Source organism: Lycorma delicatula, chromosome 11 (genome assembly GCF_047948215.1).
Source record: "Lycorma delicatula isolate Av1 chromosome 11, ASM4794821v1, whole genome shotgun sequence".
Classification (NCBI taxonomy): Eukaryota; Metazoa; Arthropoda; class Insecta; order Hemiptera; family Fulgoridae; genus Lycorma; species Lycorma delicatula.
The window spans coordinates 61370069-61393562 of NC_134465.1; the positions used below are offsets into that span (position 1 = coordinate 61370069).

At 32.4% G+C, this 23494-nt stretch overlaps 1 protein-coding gene across 1 annotated transcript in view; it reads right to left on the minus strand.

The window, feature by feature from the left end:
* rdgA (retinal degeneration A) overlaps positions 1-23494 on the minus strand; it is a 369811-nt gene that overhangs the window by 198725 nt on the left and 147592 nt on the right. The window contains exon 5 of the mRNA XM_075378003.1: positions 4968-5097. Coding sequence (XP_075234118.1) covers positions 4968-5097 — 130 coding nt within the window. The remainder of the gene's footprint in view (positions 1-4967; positions 5098-23494) is intronic.

The following is a 23494-nucleotide window of genomic DNA, read 5'->3' on the forward strand; positions in this document are numbered from 1 at the left end:
TTTACAAAGGTTAATAATTATTAAAAAATAAATATTTAAAAAAAAGTTAAACAAATATACATATATGAAGTCGGATTCAAACCAATGTGGGCATAGTTAGGATCTGACACGTTCTCACTTACACCATGTAGCTACTTGAGCGAGAGGAAACGAAATTAATATATAAACTAATATAAAATGCAAATACGGACACCACAAAAAAATTTGATGTAATGTGGTGTCCACCACATTGCAATTGTGTAACTTTCCACTTTATTAAAGAATTGGAGGACCCTGTCACACTTTAAAATCAAATAAGTTTAAATGAAGTGCAGCAAAAAACGTGTATATGTAATTTAATAGGAGTACAAGGAAATCATGTGGTGTCCACATCAGATTTTTTATTTTTAAATTATTAAAGAATTCTTAAGAGATAATGCATTGTACTGATTCGCGTATTCTAACACTAAAGCTAAAATATAATCAGGAATTACTTTCTATACTCTAGAAATGACATGTTTCTAACATGTTTAATTTTTTATATCTTAAAACTTTTCGTAAATATGAAACAACATTTTATATTTTCAAATCCGTTAGAAAACAACTCTGTGCAAAATTAACTGCGTTGTCGCAGCAATGTTAGTGTAATGTAATCTAATGTAATGTAATGTTCAGAGGACTCCAGAGAGATAGTAAACAATGTTTATTATGGCTGTAATAACCAGAGGACACAAACTTCTTCTTCCCGTAATAAGGTAATATACATTCTTCTAGGGACAACTGCCATGTAGTGGGCTGGAAGACTTATCACTGTTTGCAATTCGGGTTACACTGTCTGACGATCAACCGCTCCTATAACTTTAGTGGATCCAGATGCTGGAACATAAAATAAAATTGTAGATCACACTTTGAGGTAAGTGCGAGCTAATATCTCTCGGTATGTTAATGCAATACACCATTAGTATGATCAAACTACCGACCTCCTTTTTAAAAACATATAGGACTATAAAACACGGGTTCTTCGCTTACGGTGCATCAGCAAAATTCTACTTTATCGATGTGAAGTCGAGCACTGCTTCAGTTGATCCGATATCTCAAGTTTTTTTATTACTGATATAAAAACATTTTGCGACACCTACTTTTGAATTTCATTTCATCTTTAACACATCCAATTACAACATATTTCACTAAAATAATTATTGGTGCTTAGCTTATTACAAGTGGCGGCTCGTAGTTAAAATTAGTGAGGGTGCGTTTCCAGAAAGTTTTTTCCTGTGCCTTTTCAAGGCCATTGTTAAAATTTTCTGTAAAATAAAGAACAGAAAAAATGAATCGAATTGAATTTCTGGAAGCAGGATAATAATCTTATTCTACACTTTATCACATTCAAAACTACGGTATACATACTCGGTTTAAACAAATAAATAATAAAATGTCAATAGAGAGAATATTTTTAATATTATTAGATAATAATTTAATTAAATTGCCGCTTAAAAACACTCTAGTCCAACGGTGATTAATTTAAATTTCTATATACACAGAAATAAATATATAAATACTTTTTACTAATTACCTTCTCTTTCGCCCTTCCAGCGTGGTTTTGGACAGATTTCGTAATCAAACAGCCCTTGTTTTCCACCATCTTCTGATCATTACTAAAAAAACAATTAAACCGCTTTCATATTCCTTCCGACTAAACTAGAAAAGGGAACGAACAAGGAACGTTCCTTTACACGCCGAGTAAAAAAAAAAACTACCTTCCACCAGCACGCCAGAGTTGGCACTGTGGAGGCGACAGTGCTCTCTCTCCCTTCCAGTCTCGCGTGCAGTTTCCTATGTGCGCATGCGCACAAAAGCCAAACAACGCCGCTGAAACTGTCAAGCGAACAGATCCAAACAAATATTTTTGTATCTTTTTCATAAAATGGGGGATGGCTACTGACATTATGCGTAAAGATTACATATTGTACAAGTATAAAGAAAGAATTAAACAAAAAAGGAATCATTACATTAAATGTTATCGATAATATCAAGTGAAAATCGGGAGGGGAGTGCAGTTCCACAGTGCCTATACGCGAACCGCTACAGCTTACTACAGTCTTATCTAAAATTGTACTGACCAATTAACTGTTAGAAAAGTATCATACTTTAATGTCTGTTATTGATAGATAACGAAGTTTAAGACCCAATCAGAATTCCAAAACACGATTCCAGTTTAATTCACTACTCTATGAATTTTCTTATCATAACAATTAGTTGTAGCTTTAAAACTGAGAATATAGTAACAAAAGATTTTTAAGAGATATGCATTGTAACAATTGTGAGACTATCTGGTACGCGTAATTTGACACAAAAGCTAAAATATAATCACGAATTACTTTTTACTTCCTTTTCTTCAAATTACAATGGTTTTTTTTCTGTTTGTCTTAAAATCTTGCATCCTTAATTTAACATACTTCTGATATTGCTGATTGATGAAATTTTGAATAGTTACGAAGGTCGGGAGACAATACAATATTCCAGTATTACGTTAGCAAGCATTTCCCCGTACGAGAGTAAATTAAGGGTGCGGGATCTGCAAAACGGAAAAATCTGCAAAACGGATGTTATCTCTTGAAATCTAAATTAATTTACTAATTAATTTAATTTAATCATTGTATGATAATAATTTGATTAAAGTATGACTAAAAAGTATAAAGCAAGTTTTTAAAAATTTTTGTAATATTATTTATTATATTTTACTAACACGTTTAATTTTTTATATCTTAAAATTTTTCGTAAACATGAAACAAACATTTTATATTTTTAAATCTGTTAGAAAACAACTCTGTACAAAATTAGATGCATTGTCGCAGTAATGTTAATGTAATGTAATGTTTTAAAAACATACACTAAAATTCCCGATAAAATATTTCTCACTTTTCGACGATCCATCACCTTTTGAACCGGTATAATGTATTTTTTATTTTGAAATTATGCTGAAATAACGAAATCTCAATGTGCAAACCTTGACTGATTTATAATGCAATTTGTCTAAACAGTCAGGATTACCTGTTATTAAACTATTTACAAAATTTTGTTATTTTTATTGAATTTATTATACCTACATTTTAAAGATTAAATCTTTATATAAAAGTTGATTTCTTTCTGAGATAATGAAATTAAAATTCTAATAGCTTTCTTTAGATTTAGTTTTACTTAGAAAAGATTTTCCATAATTAACGCAATCAACGATGGTAGTAATTAAAAAGTACGCTAAATTTACCCGCGAAAAAACCGACAGACTTTTGAATAATTTACAGAAAATTTATCTACCTGGAAATTTACAATTTAGCACGATCTTAAGTTTAGATCTCAAGTTTTTTTGGTGCATAACATTTTAAAAGTTATTTTTTACTATTTATTTCACGCATTATACCTTTTTCCTGTAATTATTTAGGGATCTATAATTATATAGATTAAATCCTACTTCACTAGAATAAGCGTATACATTTTGGAAACGGATATTTACTTACTACGACAACCTTGATTTAAAAGAGAAACTTAGGCATACAATACTTAACATGGGAAGTTTCCCTTTAAGTTTGTTACTAAGCGGTAAAAGTAGCGTTAAAAACCATTCAAAAGTAAAGTAAAAGAAAGAAAAATCTTGTGTAGTTATACGCAAGAAGATAAGATTTTTCGTTAATTTAATTCGGTTTAATGTTGCTAACAATATATATCGCAGATAAAGAAACTTAAACGTTACAACTTCTAGCATCATAACGAACCACGCTTCTAACAGCCCTGCTCAAATATTTTCGACCTTAAATTGAGGGTAACTCAAGAAAGACTCCACCAATCTTCATCAAATTTATACACGCACAACTTCAGATACACCACTACAGCATAACTAAATTTCAATGAAATTTATGGAGTAATTTTGAATATTTTAGAGCCACAAAATTTTATCGATAGACATAAATATCAGTAAGAGAAATGGAGATTATGTTAGAAACACTATCTAAAGTACTAAAACTGAAATTTAATAAGGAAAAGACAAAAATTATGATTGCAGGAAAAACAAAGGGAGGTAGATATTAAATTAGACGGTACTGTTGTATAGAAGGTTGAAGTTTTTGTTATTTGGGAAGCACCGTCACTAGCGATAATAAATGTGACACGAAAATAAAAAAAAGAATATCGCTGGCAAAACGAGCTTTCCGGATAAAAAAAAATTTACGGACTGATAATCATATGAGTATGCAAATAAGGAAAAAGTTCGCTAAAACTTATGTCTGGAGTGTTCTAACTTATGGGTGTGAAACATAGACGCTTGAAAAAGCAGAAAGAAGAAGACTGGAAGCAATGGAAATGTGGATTTGGAGGAGAACAGCAAGAACAAGCTGGGTGGATAGGAAAAGAAATGATCAAATGTTAGCAGAAGTGAGTTGAGAGGAGGTCCTTGCTAAATATTATAAGAAGAAGAAGAGCGAAATTGAAAGGACATATAACACGACACGACCAGTTCTTGACGAATATATTTAAGGACAAAGGTTTTGGGTAAAAAACCTAGGGGTAGATCGAGAGATACCATCATCAATAATGTTAAAGATGAGATGGGGGGCCTTGGTTCATATAATGACTTGAAGACAGAAGCGGAGATGGGAGTGACATGGCTAAATCGACGGCGTAGCCTTTAGTGAATGATGATGATGACATATATATATGGGGAAACCCCAATTTAAGTGAACGGTATTTTCGTGGTCTTCATACCTCAAAACGTAAAGAAAATCTATTTTCACCTTCCCCAATCTTACCATCCGACCGAAAAAGTAATACCTACCGTATTTTCCTTCGAAAAGTCTGTAAAAAAGGACCAATCATAACGTAATGAATTTAAACTAAATAATACTTAGATTATAAATTATAAAAAAAAAATAATTACCTGCAATAAATTAAAAAAATAAAAACCAATTCATGAATGAAATTTAAAAAAAATAACTCACCAAGACTGCACTCTTCGCCAATTTTTTGATAATTAAAACAGGCTTCCTTGTTATGATACGCCGTTTTACACCAAGAACAACTCAAAGCAACAATCTCTTTACTACTAAATGATAACTTTGACTGAAATGACTGCAACAATACAAAAAAGATAAAAAAATAATTAGTTAATAATTAAAAAAAAAAATTATCATAACAATAGAATATAATGTTTAAAAATAAATTTCCTTAAGTAATAAAAATATTTATTAACTTACGACACATAAAGAAAAAAACATAAAAAGAATCAACTTTATTGAAATAAATTGCGGGAAAGGATATAACCTGTGGATATCGGTCCTGAGCAAAGCGGTTAACTTACTTTACCTCCTGAAGGACACCTAATTCGTAAGAAGATTGATCGTCCCTCGACACTAGTTTCTAACGTTTCCTAATCTTTGATCAAATTTTTCTCTGGATAGGTAGAGCTACAGATCTGAAATTGGACTGCCATAAAACTTAGTTTACGTTTTGAAAACACAACTGTTGACATTATGATGAATTTTTGTACGGGTGATGTACTTTGTTTAAAAATTAATTTTACGACTTAGTTTCTCATTTGAGATAAAATAAATGTCCCGGTTAATGATAGAATACCTATGGGGTTTTAAAATTCTAATAAATTTTAATATAAAATATTATTTTCGTTCGCCTCTTAAAATGTTCATGAATTCAGGGTTATCAATTAATAGTACAATATGGAACGAGCCTATAATGATACCCAAATTAATGCAAGAGTGCGAAGAAAGTTACGACTCGAGCCTTGGCGAAGTGTAGTAAAATTTTCAAGTCAGAAAATAGTATTTATACGTTTTACGCTCCCCTCTTTTTTCGCATTTTTTCAAATTAAATTTACTTAACCTTTTCCCATCACAATGATCCGCGGTTGATTAGCACTCCGCGAAAATATGTTGTTATCTGATTACCTCCCTTCATAGTCTTATACTCCCTCTTGTGAAAAAAATTCAAAAAATTACAGTATATTAAAGAGATTTAACAGATTCTGACAAAAAAAAACCGTTACGATTGGATATTTTTTATGCCTGTAACAACAAAAAAATCGAAACAGTACAAAAATTACGATAATTTAATTGCAGCATTTTATTTGCGCATTTCTACCGCGTTTTTTATTAGCGAAATTGTTTTTTTGCTTTGTGTTTATGAAACATAGTTTGCTGATTTTAAAAATAATACTTTCAAGCAAATCGGTTGAAAATTTGGCTAAATATGATGAAAAACCCGTGTCATAAATCACAGATTAGTAACATATGTTAGTATAAGTGAAAGTAGATTCAGAAAACTATGTTTTATAAAAATCCCCACCACTCAAAAGGCTATTCAGATTGACAAAAAATTCCTTCTTTTTTTTTTGTTTGCCGTATATCATAATTTATTATGTGTTTCAATACATCGATATGTTGCTAGTAAGATAAGCTATTTTTCTAAATAATAAATAAATCCGTAATCCTCATAGCAATTATAATACACAAGTCTCACACACACACACACACGCACACACACACACACACACACACACACACACACACACACACACACACACACACACACACACACACACACACACACACACACACACACACAAGCACATTTCTGAGAAAAAAATGGTCATATTCTTTCTAATCTAAATAAATCATTTTACGTCGTATAAACGTCCTTCAAATTGTATAATAAAACTGATTCATTTGTGAATATAAAAAAAAATAACCGGCTTAGATGCCATATAAAATGATTTTGTAACAGCGTTTTAAAACTGACGCCGTACATAACCACTTCCAAGGCTACATGATCTGAAAAGGTATATAGTATATTTTATATTAATTGATGAATAAAACTTAGAAAAAAACACTAACGTGCTGTTTTATACCAATCATTTTAAACGTTCTTCATAGTAATATATTTTACGTAATAAAAACCAACTCGATTATAAGCAGTAATTACTAAATTTATTATTTAATCAATCAAAATATTACTATTAATTAGTCAAGATTAGCGACCCAAGTGAGCGTAGATTGTTTGATTAGATTATATGTAATCCGTGTACTGACAAATCGTACGTATATCAGCATAACCAAACCAAACATTTTTTATTTTTCTGTAGTCACCGGAACCACGTCAGGATTACTTCAGAGGCTGAATGAAGATGATATGTATGAGTGTTAATGAAGTGTAGTCTTATACAGTTTCAGGTCGACCATTCCTGAGATGTATGATTAATTGAGACCCAACCACCAAAGAATACCAGTATTCACGATCTAGTATTTAAATCAGTATGAAAGTAACTGCCTTTACTAGGATTTGAAACTTAGAACGCACAACTTCGAAATCAGCTGATTTGTAAAGACGCGTTCACTACAAGACTAACCCAGTGGGTTTTTTTTTTTTTTTTTTTTTTTTTTTTAACCTCCGGGGCCGCAGTTAAGCATCACTGTACAGAGGATGAGATGAATGATTTGTAGCGTGTGTGAAAAATGCCATGCCTGACCGGGATTCGAACCCGGGACCTCCGAATCCCAAACATGTTTGGTTTAAACATAATAAACACCCTACTTACTAAACCGAAATATAAATATGTACGTCAAACAAAAAAAAAAAAAAAAAAAAAAAAAAAAAAAAATTCATTTCACTGGATAGAATAAACTAATATGTTTTAAGATAATATTAAACAAATCTTCATTTTTATGCCTATTACGCTATAAAAATTCGCACAAGTATGAAACCAACCTTTATCGAGTGGTCCACTTAAAGAAATTATCATGAAAGTGATTTTTAGCTAGTAAAGAATTGGCGTTGCACCATCGTGTTGGAAACAATCAAGTTTGTAAAGGTACATCCTTCAAAACAGCCGACAAATTATTTCTCAAGTAATAAACGTATGCATCTTCCGTAAGGTTTTCATTGAAAATAAATGATTCCAGAATTTTGTCATTAATAATGTCACACCAAACGTAAATGTGAAATCTATTTTGGAAACTAGTTTCGGCAGTACCATGTGGATTGTCTTCGTTCTATAAATCATTATTTCTAGTGTTGAAGACTCCGTTTCTCGTAAAGCGACTTCATCAGTAAATAAAATTGCATTTACCTTATCGGTGATGTCTAGAACCCAATGATAGAAATTTAACCGGTGAGGGTAATCTGTTGGCCGCAAATTTTGAACCTTTTTCAGGCGTAAAGGATAAAGAATTTTTCTTTCCGTAGGATGGACCACAATTTGTTTTTTGATAAACCTGTGCGACATGAAATTTGACGTGTTCTAGTGCCTAAGCAACGCTGAATATGCTGAACACATGATGATTTGCTTGACGTTCAACAGAAAATGAACACGATGGAAATAATCTTTTCGTTCGTAAATGCTGATACACCGAAGAAAAAATATTCATATTTAAAATCCGCCTTCCAGAAAAACTCTCCTGATATTTACGTCAAGCAGGTTCAGAATTTCCGTTACAAAATCCATAAACAAAAATTATAATGGCATTTTCTTCGTTAACAAATTAAAACAACATTTTTACACTGCGATATAACAATACACTAAATTTATCTGTATGATAAATTATGACAACAGATTCAAACGAAGTTCAGAATTTTTACTGTTGACCAGCTGTTAGTATTGCCATCGTATATACAATAAAACATTTTTAAATATTTCTAAAGTAACATAAATTTTAATTTAGTTCTTTTAAAGTAATTATTTCGTTTTACCTGTATAAATTATTGAATATACACAGCTAAAATATTGTTTTATAAATTTTGTATTTCTTTAAAAAAGAATGTTTATTAGGTGCAGAAAAAAATAATACGATTTACTGTGTATTTTTCATTTGTTCTTCGTCAATAAAAAACCGGTTTTTAACATTTTTTATTTACTTTTTATTGGCTACATGTACAATTAATCTTCTCAGCACTACAACTTTTTTACTCAATATCCTCATTTATTAGTAACTTAACAAACTTATTGTACTACAAACATAAAACAAAACTTTTTCTCGACACGGAATTATGTGTTTTACGTCGGGTATCTAAAAAAATTGCTGGAATTACAGTTCTGGGAGCTATTTTATTCTATTTCCAAGTTAAAATTATATAAGAAACCATCTCAATACCCCCTGAGGGAGAAGAACACCCGCTTCGTAGCATGTCTGGTTGCTACACCACTCCTCGTTCCTAGCCATGAGTGGCTCAATCGAAGGACACCTTCTTGCCCTCAAACTAATCACGTTCCACAGTCATCAGTCCGACCTCGTGAGATGCCACCGATGCAGATGTTCCAAGAAACATCCACATCGGTAAATTCCGCCCTAGTCAAGTTTGTCTTCAAAGAAGACATCAGAACCTAACTGTACCACGAAGCCCTCAAGAACTGCTAAACTAACAGCCTACCCGCGGATGATCAAAGACCCCACGCCCCTATCTCTATTACTATTGCCACTACCTAAACCGTATGTACCCACTTTACAAACGATTTTCAGTAACTTTCATTCCACGACAGTATATCAATTAATTTAGTGATTGGAGTGCTACCAGCGAGAATAAATAACCTATAGGACTTCAGGTCAGGTCCGTTCGGAAGCCGAGTATAACCTCTAGTCTCCCACTTCAGCTCCAGCTTTGAGGACCACATGGATTTACAATTAGGTTGATCGCAACCAACATTTACTTATTTGTCCCTTTATAAGTGTGAACTCCAATTTCATCACTTTAAAGTGATTTCATCACTTTATAAGTGAACTCCAATTCAAAACAAATCGCCATGCTAAAGTTAAATCATTTTCGGGAAAGTGAAAACGCGCTCCCGAGCATGACTCCCATTAATACCTGAACTACTCTAACCGGGGCTCGGTGTTAAGCATGCCTACCTCCGGCCAATCAAAACTATCGAGCGGACCCTAGTCACTATATAAGAAACCACTAATTTTACTCTTTAAGTATTAAAAATTACAGTAGGGCCTCTTTTTATATGAAGAAATAAAATCCGGGGCGAAATCTTTCGCTAGCCGTAGCTCGAAAACAAAGCATTATTTTCACCAGTAAAATATGTCCTGAAAATTTCTCTGTTTCTTCGTGGGACACTCTGTATAATGGGACCGATAATGCCGATATTTACAATTTCAGCAACTTATTATGCGTCAGTCCTTCAGAATAAGATCATTAATTCGACTTTGCAAAGCGTCAATTGAAAGATCCATCGGTATTCCGCTACGTTGAAGAAAATCGATGATGTACTGCCCGATTTAAACGGTTCGATCCGCTTTTAAAAATGTATACAGTTAATATACTACTTACGATACTGTATTTGCAATCATAAATGAATTTCAGTTAATCTTTAAATAAAAATTTTATTTTCAACACCTTTTTTCATCAAAGTAAACGTTTCAAACGGTGCCGAGATTTTTGAATTAACAAAAATTTGATTATAACAATAGAAATTATTTTCAAATTGGCAGATTTTTTTTTATGACAAGCATGCCAATTTGTACGTCAGATTGTTTAAATTTATTCGATTAAATAATCATTTGCTAGTATCATTTATCTCTTTAATTATTAAACGACTTTCGTAATATAAATATGAAAATAAATCTAATAATTTAAAAATCGTTAGAACTAGCTGTAATGTAAAAACAGAAATAAATTTCCAATAGCTTAGCAATTTATTATATTACATACAATATAGATGAATATCGGTTAAAAAACAAATTCATAAATAAAAACATCACATTACATATGAAATAGAGATATAAAAACGCATTTATAAATGGCATTCGTATTACATAACAATAAATATATTAAATAAAAATAGAATATGTTTAAAATGGATAAAGGACAGTAAATTAAGCGTAAGCGACAGAAGACATAAGAGAAATATAGAATATAAAGGAAAAACAATATTATTTAAATAAATATATAGAATAAAAATAATATACATATATATATATATATATATATATATAGTAAATGTATGTAACATTCAGCAAAAGGTAGATGAAAAATTTCCATAATATACCACACATATATTCTCTAATATTAAATCACTGGTCATTATTTTCCCATTATTTTACCATTGCTACCATTCGCTGCTGTTTACGTCATATATATATATATATATATATATATATATATATAATAATGAAAAAACGGAAAAAAAGTATGTGTATTTCTTGGTGTGTGGGTGCGCGCATATATATATATGTATATATATATATATATATATATATATATATATATATATATATATATATATATATAAAGACACACACATAGAAACATAAAATACTACGAATATTATAAGTACCATTTAATTTATAATGCAATAAAATTGAAATTATTAAAACGTTAATGTATATAACGTTATGAAATGACTATAATATATGGTAATGAAGTTTGGAAAATGTCAAAGATTCATTGATTATAATTACTTTAGTTAGATTATTATAAAAAAAAAAGAAAACCAGTTATTTTATTATTTTTAAAATTAATAAGCAAACAGAATGATAATACCAATGAGTTAAATTGAAAAAATAAAAATTAAGTATTATTATTTTTTTTTTTGTTTTGTTTAACCTCCTACGAGACCACTGTTAGGTATTGCATCACAGGATGAGATGGATGATTTGGGCGTGTGAAAATCCCATGCCTGACTGGGATTTGAACCCGGGACATCTGGATGAAAGGCCGAGACGCTACCACGGAGGCCGGCAAGTATTACCTAAACAGTATGTCTTATCAGTTCCCGAACTAAATTAAATAAAAATACAGATGTAAAGATAAACGAATTTACTCACATCAGAGTTCTATATAGAACCCTTGTCTAGTTATACACCCGTTGCAGCACCGGTAGATCCCGTTAAACGCTCTGGAGAAATCACTTTGTGGGATCGCCTTCAACTGCTCGGTGCAAACCTTTTGGATGGCCAGAATATCGTAGAAAAAGGGACCTTTCACCTTCAATCTCAGTTTCGGGAACAGAAAATAGTCTGCTGGAGCCAAGTAGGGTGTACAGGGCAGTTGGGATAAGACGGTGATTTGATTAGCGGCGTAATAACGTGGTAAAACTGTTGTCATATGTACCGGGACATTGTCGTACAAGAAAGTCCAACTGCCCGGATCCCGGTACTCGGACCGGATTCGAAGATTGTGACACATCAGGCGTTTCGTTACTTCCGAATAGAATTTAGAATTCTCGGTTTGACGAGATGTATTTTAATATATTCGTTGGTTATAATTACGTCCAGGGGCAGATAAATGTGAAGAATACAGAACAATTAGTTTAACTAGTCATGCATCAAAAATCTTAACTAGAATTTTATACAGAAGAATTGAGAGGAGAGTGGAAGAAGTGTTAGGAGAAGACCAATTTGGTTTAAGGAAAAGTATAGGGACAAGGGAAGCAATTTTAGGCCTCAGATTAATAGTAGAAGGAAGATTAAAGAAAAACAAACCAACATACTTGGCGTTTATAGACCTAGAAAAGGCTTTCGTTAACGTAGACTGGAATAAAATGTTCAGCATTTAAAAAAAATTAGGGTTCAAATACAGAGATAGAAGAACAATTGCTAACATGTACAGGAACCAAACAGCAACAATAACAATTGAAGAACATAAGAAAGAAGCCCTAATAAGAAAGGGAGTCCGACAAGGATGTTCCCTATCGCCGTTACTTTTTAATCTTTACATGGAACTAGCAGTTAATGATGTTAAAAAACAATTTAGATTCGGAGTAACAGTACAAGGTGAAAAGATAAAGATGCTACGATTTGCTGATGATATAGTGATTCTAGCCGAGAGTAAGAAGGATTTAGAAGAAACAATGAACGGCATAGATGAAGTCCTACGCAAAAACTATCGCATGAAAATAAACAAGAACAAAACAAAAGTAATGAAATGTAGTAGAAATAACAAAGATGGACCACTGAATGTGAAAATAGGAGGAGAAAAGATTATGGAGGTAGAAGAATTTTGTTATTTGGGAAGTAAAATTACTAAAGATGGACGAAGCAGGAGCGATATAAAATGCCGAATAGCACAAGCTAAACGAGCCTTCAGTAAGAAATATAATTTGTTTACATCAAAAATGAATTTAAATGTCAGGAAAAGATTTTTGAAAGTGTATGTTTGGAGTGTCGCTTTATATGGAAGTGAAACTTAGACGATCGGAGTATCTGAGAAGAAAAGATTAGAAGCTTTTGAAATGTGGTGCTATAGGAGAATGTTAAAAATCAGATGGGTGGATAAAGTGACAAATGAAGAGGTATTGCGGCAAATAGATGAAGAAAGTAGCACTTGGAAAAATATAGTTAAAAGAAGAGACAGACTTATAGGCCACATACTAAGGCATCTTGGAATAGTCGCTTTAATATTGGAAGGACAGGTAGAAGGGAAAAATTGTGTAGGCAGGCCACGTTTGGAGTATGTAAAACAAATTGTTGGGGATGTAGGATGTAGAGGGTATACTGAAATGAAACGACTAGCACTAGATAGGGAATCTTGGAGAGCTGCATCAAACCAGTCAAATGACTGAAGACAAAAAAAAAAAAAATTACGTCCAGTTTCTAAAATGAGTTAGTCGAAATTAGATTTTTCTTTATTATTTGTAATAATAGAATTAATATGTTGTTTAATTCTAATGATGAATGAACGATTTGATGAATGAACTATATATTTTAAGTCACAATTTTCGCAATTAAGACTATACACTCCTTGTTTTTCTGATAATTATTATCATGAGTCAATGTAATAGAAGGGTCTTCATTATTTACGTATTTTATTATTTGTTGTAAACGCTGTTTTTAAGGAAATTTTATATGCAATTAGCATCATGGATCCCGGTCAGGCATGGCATTTTTGATACGATACAAATTTCCTTTCTCATAAGGTAAAATGAGTCGATGCCCGTCATTTAAAAAATAAATAAATAAAAGAAATAATTCAACACACATTTATTTTGAATTAAAAATAAAACTTTCACGTAAAAAAACCATACCCGAATAACTGATTTAAAAAATGAGTCATATAAAGGCGGTCATGATTAAATCATTAGGACAATGAAAATTGTACATGATATAAAAAGCTTTTTAAACAAACCATGACTGCCTTAAAAGCAACCGAGGTAGTAAATATTTTTTCACTTTGTTTTAAAATGTTTAACGAAGTACAGAAAAGAAAAACATTAAAGAAAAACAAAGATTATAATAAAACATTCAAATAACTAATAATGTATAAACGTAAAAAGCCGTTTGTATTAAAAAAACAAGATTAAAGAAAACAAAAGTAAAAGTAGTTGAAGGAAATAAAATTGTTTGTACAAAAAAAAAAACGAAATGAATTAGAGCATAAACTTTTTTTTCTTTCCACAGGAGGATGAAAAATCTGTTCTCAGATGCCTACCATCCAAATCCCGTAGGAGGAAGACACCCACCTTGTGACGTTACTGGTAGTCACACCACCCCCTACGTTCCAAGCCCTGAAGGGCTTTACCGAAGGTCGTCTTTTCACCGTGTAACTGATTATATCTTACAGTCGTCAGCCAGGCCTGGGTCAGGATGCCACCGATGTAAATACCTCGGCAGACATTTGCATCAGTAAAATACAAATCAAATTTCGCCTTCATGTGGGCCTCAAACGGACATCTTCACATCCAACCTAACGTGATTCCCTCAAACTAACTGAACAAAACCGCGGAAGGGCGAACCCCGCGCCTAGTCCAGATTTGACAGCATCGTTCGTGAATGCCTCAGAAAACGAACGAGTTTAAAGTTAATTCATCGCTACACACATACCAATCAAAATTATGTCTTGCGCAACATAGAAATTCAGACCGACACCCAAATAAGTCGACCAGTATAGGTCACCTAACAAGGGGAACTTAACCTCATTCCGGTCCGCGCAGGAGCCAGGGAAAAACCCCACATCACCACCCGGTCCCATCTAAGTGTCTCGCGTGGCATTACCAAGTCACGATCAGGATCGCCAACAGCGGAGGGAAGCCACGCCTTCCCTCCTTGTACGAAGTAAAGGAAGTACTGTGATCGCGAACAATTTCGGTTTTCAAATTTCAACGGAAATATCCATTTTGATTATCCCTGAATCCATCTCTAAAACTCGCATTACTCTAATACGATTAGCCGTAGGATGTTAAAATTTTGAATTTAAGACTGTTATAACATCTAGTTGTGTATCTCCCCTTTTGATTACAATCGACTAGATCAAAAGTGTCCAAAAACGCCCAAGATACAAAAAAAAATTGTGATTTTGGACTTTTTCTTAATAAGCTTTCAATTGGGAGCTTTTCAATGATATTATCATAAGTGGTACTTATTTTCATTGGTTCCAGAGTTATAACCAAGTAAAGTTTTAATTAATGAAATATTTGGATCTAGGGGAAGGCACATCGGTTCTAATCAGACTTCGTCTCCTTTTTTTAAACGTTTTTTTTAAATTTATATATATTGATTTATTAATAATTTATTAACCTCCGATTGTATAAAAATCTTTTCGATAAATAACAATTCAATATTAACAGTTAAAAAAATATCAGAAGTTATTAATGTAATACAATTTTATGAACTTTTCATTTTAAAAAATGTGTATATGTAATTTAATAGGTGTACAAGGAAGTTACATGATGTCCAGATCAATTTTTTTTTATATAGACTGACGCTAAACATTCTGATAGTTTTATAGAAATTTCTGTTATAACAGTATTGTAAAAAGCGAGTAATATGAAGCATCAAAAATAAACCTGAAATTTTGACCGAGTGAAAATACATCCATTTATGTCATGCCGCTATAATAATGAACAATTTATCAAAATATAAACAAACGTCTGTTTAAATTATAAATAACAAAATACTTAAAATATTGTAATAAATAATTTCAAATTTTGTATTCATTACTGATTTTGACAACGAAATAAGGCATACATGTCAAAATTAATAATATTAACAAAAACAATGATATTAAAAGAGAATTTTAATTTATAACAGTTGTAATAATATAACGAAATTAAATTGTAGATATTCATTATGTTAAAAAAATCCATTTTATTTCTTTTTTTTTTTTACATACGAATTTAAATATTATTTAATTATTTACAGGATCAAATTTTTGGAACGTAAAATATAAATTAAAAACAAATATTTTGATAATTATGTCTCACTATACTAGTGAGATAAAATTATGGGTACTTACGTATTAACGCCACCGCATCTACAGCTTTATTTAAAAGCAAAGTAGTCAATCGGATTTCGTTGGAAAATGGGCCGAATGAGTTTAAATGAAAATGAGTTTAACATAGATTCAAAACAGTCTCTTTATTAATTTTAATACATTGTTATATATGTTATTTATTTTATAAATATATAACCAAACTTAACCTACACTCGCTTCGCTCGCTAACCTTGACTAATTAACAGGAATGTTTCGATATTTTAAATAATAAATAATTGCAATAATTACTGAATTTATTAAATAAATACTCAAAAAATTACGGTGTTAATTAGTCAAGGTTAGCGAGCGAAGCGAGCGTAGGTTAAGTTTGGTTAAATTATATTTATAAAATAAATAAATATAAATAACCATTTATTAAAATAAATAGACTGTTCATTTTCCACCGAAATCCGATTGACTACTTTGTTTTTAAATAAAGCAGTAGCTGCGGTGGCGTTAATACGTAAGTACCTAATTATGTCTCACTAGTACACTAGTGAGACATAATATGTCTCACTGTACTACTATAAAGAGTTTTTCGTTTGTTCCCGATAACCACGAACACTTTTTAACCATTATTATGGAATTTTAACTGTAGCCTTCTTACGACTCCCGAAATGATTACCACAATTTTATAAATCATAGATAAAAGACTATAAATAAATACAACTTACAACTTCTTTTACTAAATTTAATGTCATTGTCTATATCGATCATTTTCTATGTTAATATCGATTTCGTCAGAAGTTCTTTCTTTTCTTTCTTTTTCTGTTTAGCCTCCGGAACCACCGTAAGCTGTTACATCAGAGGATGAATGAGGATGATATGTATGAATGTAAATGAACTGTAGTCATGTACAGTCTCAGGCTGACCATTCCTGAGATGTGTCGTTAATTCGTTAATTGAAACCCAGCCACCAAAGAACAGCGGTATCCACGACCTAATATTCAAATCCGTATAAAGTAACTGCCTTTACTAGGATTTAAACGTACGATGTACGAATATTACCTCTACGAGTTTGAAGCTTAATAATTTTTGACTGGATTAACCGATTATGATGAACGTTGTGTAGAGATTTGTGTATACGGGACAATTCATTGGTGAAAGTTTGGGATTAATATTTCCAGAGGGGAGTAGTTTCTTTGAAGTTAATTTTCTCAAAATTCTGTAAATATAACTCCCACACGTTATAATTAGCTCAGTACATGCGTATCTTGCGTTATACCAAAAAATTCACTCCTAAATTCTCCTCTTCCCAGAATGTCAAAAAATTTCTCTTTTTATTTATTTCATATTTTTTAACCTATTTTTTTTTAGCCTCTGGAACCACCGTAAGGTATTACTTCAGAGGATGATATGTATAAATGTAAATAATGTGTATTCTTGTACAGTCTCAGATCGACAACTCCTGAGATGTGTCGTTAATTCGTTAATTGAAACCCAGCCACCAAAGAACACCGGTATCCACGATCTAGTAATGAAATCCGTATAAAAGTAACTACTTTTACTAGGATTTAAACGTACGATGTACGAATATTACCCCTACGTGTTTGAAGCTTAATAATTTTTGACTGGATTAACCGATTATGATGAACGTTGGTGTAGAGATTTGTGTATACGGGACAATTCATTGGTAAATATCATTTGGGATTAATATTTCCAGAGGGAGATAGATAGTTTCTTTGGGGTTAATTTTTGTCAAAATTCTATAAATATAACTCCCACACGTTATAATTAGTTCAGTACATTATGTAATATAGTTAACCAATTTTTCTGTTTAGCCTGCGGAACCACCGTAAGGTATTACTCCAGAGGAATTTATGTGTGAATGTAAATGAAGTGTAGTCTTGCACAGTCTCAGTCTGACCATTCCTGAGATGTGTGGTTAATTGAAACCCAGCCACCAAAGAACATCGGTATCCACGATCTAGTTTTCAAATCCATCCTAAATTCAATATCATTGTTTATAAAATATCAATTTCTATTATTATCGTAATGTACATGAAAAAAAAAAAAAAAAAAAAAAAAAAAAAAAAAAAAAAAAACAGTTTTATAATAAAATTAAAGGAAATGACAACTGTTTACATATTTCACAAAGTTTTGATGCTTTGAGGAATATTGAATTTTTATATTGACTTCTTTAAAAATGAATATGTATTTTACTTTATCTGTTATCTCTTAATGTAGCGGCGACCCGTGAGTACTCATCCTCACGCGAGTAAAATAATACTCTGTAGTTTTTATAACGCTGAACTAAGAATTTTCATAAGGTTAAGCCCCATACCCGTGATCGACATAGAATCAACTTTTTAATTTGGTATTAATGTTTTCATAACGTTTAGGTCGACGAGGTCACAGATAGGAAGAAGAACGTCTAGGGCTACTAAAATGATCGTAGAAAACGTGAATCTATGCCACATCTCAATTCCCCCCCGAGGGGAGAAGATCCCGCCTCGTAACGTGTCAGGTCGCTACACCACCCCCTCCGTTCTGAGCGTCCAAAGGCTTTAACGGAGGACATCTTCTTGCCCTCGAAGAATCTATGCCACAGCGTACTCAAAGACTTGAAGATGAACATATACGCTAAGCTCAAAATCGAGTTCAACCTTTCAAAAAGATGTTAGGTCTCAAATCAACTTTTGACTATCTGAATTTGAAAGATATTCAAACAGGTAATGTGATTAAAATATGTATCCATTGCAATACCAAAAAATTGGGTAATAATACTCCTGAACTTCACTGTGCTGGGGATAAATTACTTCTTGAACTACTTTAATACCCTCCAGATTTCATTAAAAATTTGATTCTGGAAACATATATTTAATGTAAACATCTTATTTTAACCGGTAAATTGTGAATATGCGATAACTCTAAGAGTAAACGTCCACATGTGATTACTAAAAAACTATAGGGTGTCCATAAAGTCAAGTATTTCCACGATTACAAAAAAATTATTACAGTTACAGCTGTCCGGTACGTGGCAAAAGAAAGAAAAAATTACCAAGTCTTTTTTATATTGGTTTGTTGCAAGCAGAGAAGAAGGCATTGTGATCAATTTTTTTATAAAATTGAGTCAATCCAGGAGAAATCGCAGTATGTGTTGTATTAACGAGTCGAAATTACCGATTACTGTATAGCGAAATTTTAAAAGGAATACGGACGAACAGCACCTGATATCAACAGTATTGTTGCGTGATATGCAAAATTTAAGGAAAGTGTAAGTGTAGTCGAACTTTTGCAAACAGGGCGAAGTGAAGCGAAGGTTGTGCAGCAAGCATTTCTATATAGCAGTTTCAAATCTACCAGTCGTGAATCTCGTGAACTAGGGATTTCCGGTTAACAGTGCACAAACTTTTACTCAAGAAACTAAGGTTGCACGCGTATGAAGTTCAGATATCGCAACAACATCTACAGCCGATGACAGTCCTCGTCGTGCTGCCTTTGCGACCGAGATTAGTACCTGCAGCTGTGTGTTTTTCAGACGAGGCTACTTTCTACAACTCAGGGAAAGCATAATGTGAGAATACAGGGCTCAGAAAACTCGTACTTTACCAGAAAAAATATCAGAGATTCCCCCTTAAGTGGTGCGAGGTGAGGTTTGGTACATAACAGATTTATTGGTCTCTTCTTTTTTATTGACCAATCAATAACAACTAACATTTACCTGGATATGCTGCAACACTTTGCTATATCTCAATTAAATTACTTGCAACCTAGGGTAATTTTCCAGCAAGATGGCGCACCAATACATTGTGGATTACTAGTTAGAGATTTTCTGAATGAATCATTTCATGGCAGATGGATTGGGCGCGACGATCCCACTTCCTGGCCACCACGGACACCAGATATAACTCCCTTAGACTTTTTCCTCTGGGGCTATGTTAAGGATACCCGTACCTGATCTGGACAAATTGAGACGGAGAATAATTGAAGCTGTTGCTAGTAATACCGAAGAAATGTTGACATGAAATTAATTATCGTTTGGACATTCTACGAGCGATTAAAGGCGCACAGGTTTATTGACATTGTAAAAAAAATCTTGATAATTTTTTCCTTCTTTTGCCACAAACCGCACAGATGTAACTGTAATAGTTTTTTTGTAATAAATTTCTGTATTCATGGAAAGACTTTATGGACACCCTTATTTCCAATTTTTGTAGCACTTTACATAGAGCGCGGGTGAGACCGGGACACGGGATGATAGTTTAAAATTTTTTTTTTGTCTTCAGTCATTTGACTGGTTTGATGCAGCTCTCCAAGATTCCCTATCTAGTGCTAGTCGTTTCATTTCAGTATACCCTCTACATCCTACATCCCTAACAATTTGTTTTACATATTCTAAACGTGGCCTGCCTACACAATTTTTTCCTTCTACCTGTCCTTCCAATATCAAAGCGACTATTCCAGGATGCCTTAATATGTGGCCTATAAGTCTGTCTCTTCTTTTAACTATATTTTTCCAAATGCTTCTTTCTTCATCTATTTGCCGCAATACCTCTTCATTTGCCACTTTATCCACCCATCTGATTTTTAACATTCTCCTATAGCACCACATTTCAAAAGCTTCTAATCTTTTCTTCTCAGATACTCCGATCGTCCAAGTTTCACTTCCATATAAAGCGACACTCCAAACATACACTTTCGAAAATCTTTTCCTGACATTTAAATTAATTTTTGATGTAAACAAATTATATTTCTTACTGAAGGCTCGTTTAGCTTGTGCTATTCGGCATTTTATATCGCTCCTGCTTTGTCTATCTTTAGTAATTCTACTTCCCAAATAACAAAATTCTTTATCTCCATAATCTTTTCTACTCCTATTTTCACATTCAGTGATCCATCTTTGTTATTTCTACTACATTTCATTACTTTTGTTTTGTTCTTGCTTATTTTAGTTTACAATAAGCAGTATTAAAATAGAACAATTAGAATTAATAAGACAAGCGAGATGAAGAACGGCCTTGATATTCAATCGCCGAATAATTTAACGAGTATTATAATACATAGAATGTAAAGTATAAAAATTATAATTAACAGAAACCCTATATTGTGGGTCAGGAGTCTGCAACATTTGTAAACACGGAACACAAGGGATGATAAATTATTCAGTAAATTGTTCAGTAATTTAATGCCGAGATAAAATTAAAGCTTTAACATTTTTTATGCATTCATTCATTCTGTCTTTCATAATAAATTTTTTCAACAAAAATATATATCCAATGTTCATATTAAGAGAGCTTAGTTACTTGTTATAACACACACGAACTAAGCTCAAAAATTCACAATTTAGTACGACATAACTCCACTAAACAGAATGAAACGTTTTTTTTCAACAGTATTCCAGAAGTACATTTATTAATTTAATTTTGTTATGAATATTCATTCTTCATTTTATACCCGTTAAGAATAACAAGCTAAACTATTTTCAATTTAAAAATATAAACGTACAGAACAACATTACAAATAGATTATTTTCATTGTTTATTTTACATTAGAAGCTTATTTTTACATCAGAGCATTTCAAATAAAAGAAATAGCATTAAAAAAAAATCAACCGGCGTCACTGTTAAATTTATTTTAAATAAAATTCAAAACTAATGATAAAAATCTAACCCTTTAAAAAACGTGAAAAAATTGTCAGAATGTGTAGTAATTTTAGTAAACCTGCTATCAAAAGAAAAATATACAATAATTTGTTATTCCCCATGGCTTCGCTCGCGTGGTATTTGGATTTACATCTACAAAAGCTTTTAAAAGAAACAATAGATTATTGTTACATTTCTACTAAAATCTAAACGTTGATGTTTTAGTGGGCTTATTGACAAATTAATCTATTTACTTTTGAGAAGGATTTTGGTCTTGTCAAATTATTTCCAGTGAATGGCTTTATTCTGGGAATGTTTGTAGACTTTTATTCACCAGTGATGTTTAGCGTTCATGAACGATGTGTTCTTTTACGAGAGAAAAAAACAACTAATAGTTTATTTTAAAATCTTTTACTAAAACTACAATAGTGGATTTCCCTTTCTTATTTTAGAAGTTGTTTTACAAATATTTTATTCACGTATATAAAACTAAATTTTCTATAAATTGTGTTTTGTTGTACGATTTTATGGTTTTTGAATTCATCAATAAGTCGTAAAACATGTAACTTGTAAATATTTACGAATTTCAATCGCATCGTAGAATTATAGAGATTGAAAACATTACCAGACAGAAAGACGAAGAGAAAGTAATAAATTAAAACTCGTATGAACGCAAAAAATAAGTATAACGACGAAGAAATAATATTTCGCATCGAATTTGATCGAAAAGCGATTGAGAAAATAGACCGGAGTCATCTCTGAGAATGCAGTTCTTTTTCATTCATGTTGAGTTTTAGAATTTTCATACAGAATTTTGTCCCGCCTTCTTCCACATCCAAAAAACTCTTCACCCAAATTTAATTTTTAAATAGTGAAACATATGATTTTGTTTTCAAAGAAAAATTAACCAATTTTCACGACTTTACCGCCTTCAACTTTATATTATCATCTTATGTATAATTATTATCGAGTACCATCTTATAGTCTAAGATCCGGTATCTGATTTCTGCAGGTATCTGTTTTTTTTTTTAATGAAACTCGATTTATATGAGTGATTAATAATAATTTAATACATTAGTCCGGATTTTTGTTTTTGCTTATCTTTTCCTATACTCCCTTCCTGAGCCGGACCCACAGTTAACTATAACGTAGTCAAGGGAGTGTCCTTTAACTCAAACGGACCTTTTCGCCCACCAGTTGAACATCCGGCAAGGCTGGTCGGCCCGCCGGTTGGATCTTTTAATTTATGTCTGTCTCTAATTCCCAGCGAGAAGAATTCAGATCCAGCAATGCCGTACGTAACCTTCATCCACACTCCAGGAGCCGAGTCTTGATCTTTTGAGTGCCTTATGACTCAAATGAGGAGTCCCCAAGGAGATCCCACACCTTGACTTTCGTCTTGACTTCCCCCTAAAAGACGTCAGGTTCAGATGATCGTCGTCTCAATAGAAAGCGTCACACTTCGTACATGGAGTCCCCAGCTGATTATCGGAGCCAACACACCAGGGCATACCGGCCCTCACAGCTGAGGTTGTCTAACACCTCCCGCTAGAAACCCCTCCTCCGTTCCTCATCATCTTTGGTTCGAAGCACCGTTCGAGAAAAGAGCCTGAACGCATCCCAGCAAGCTGCAGCAGAGATGACGTAAGATAGCAGGGACGCAAGCCCGTAATCTCCGCACG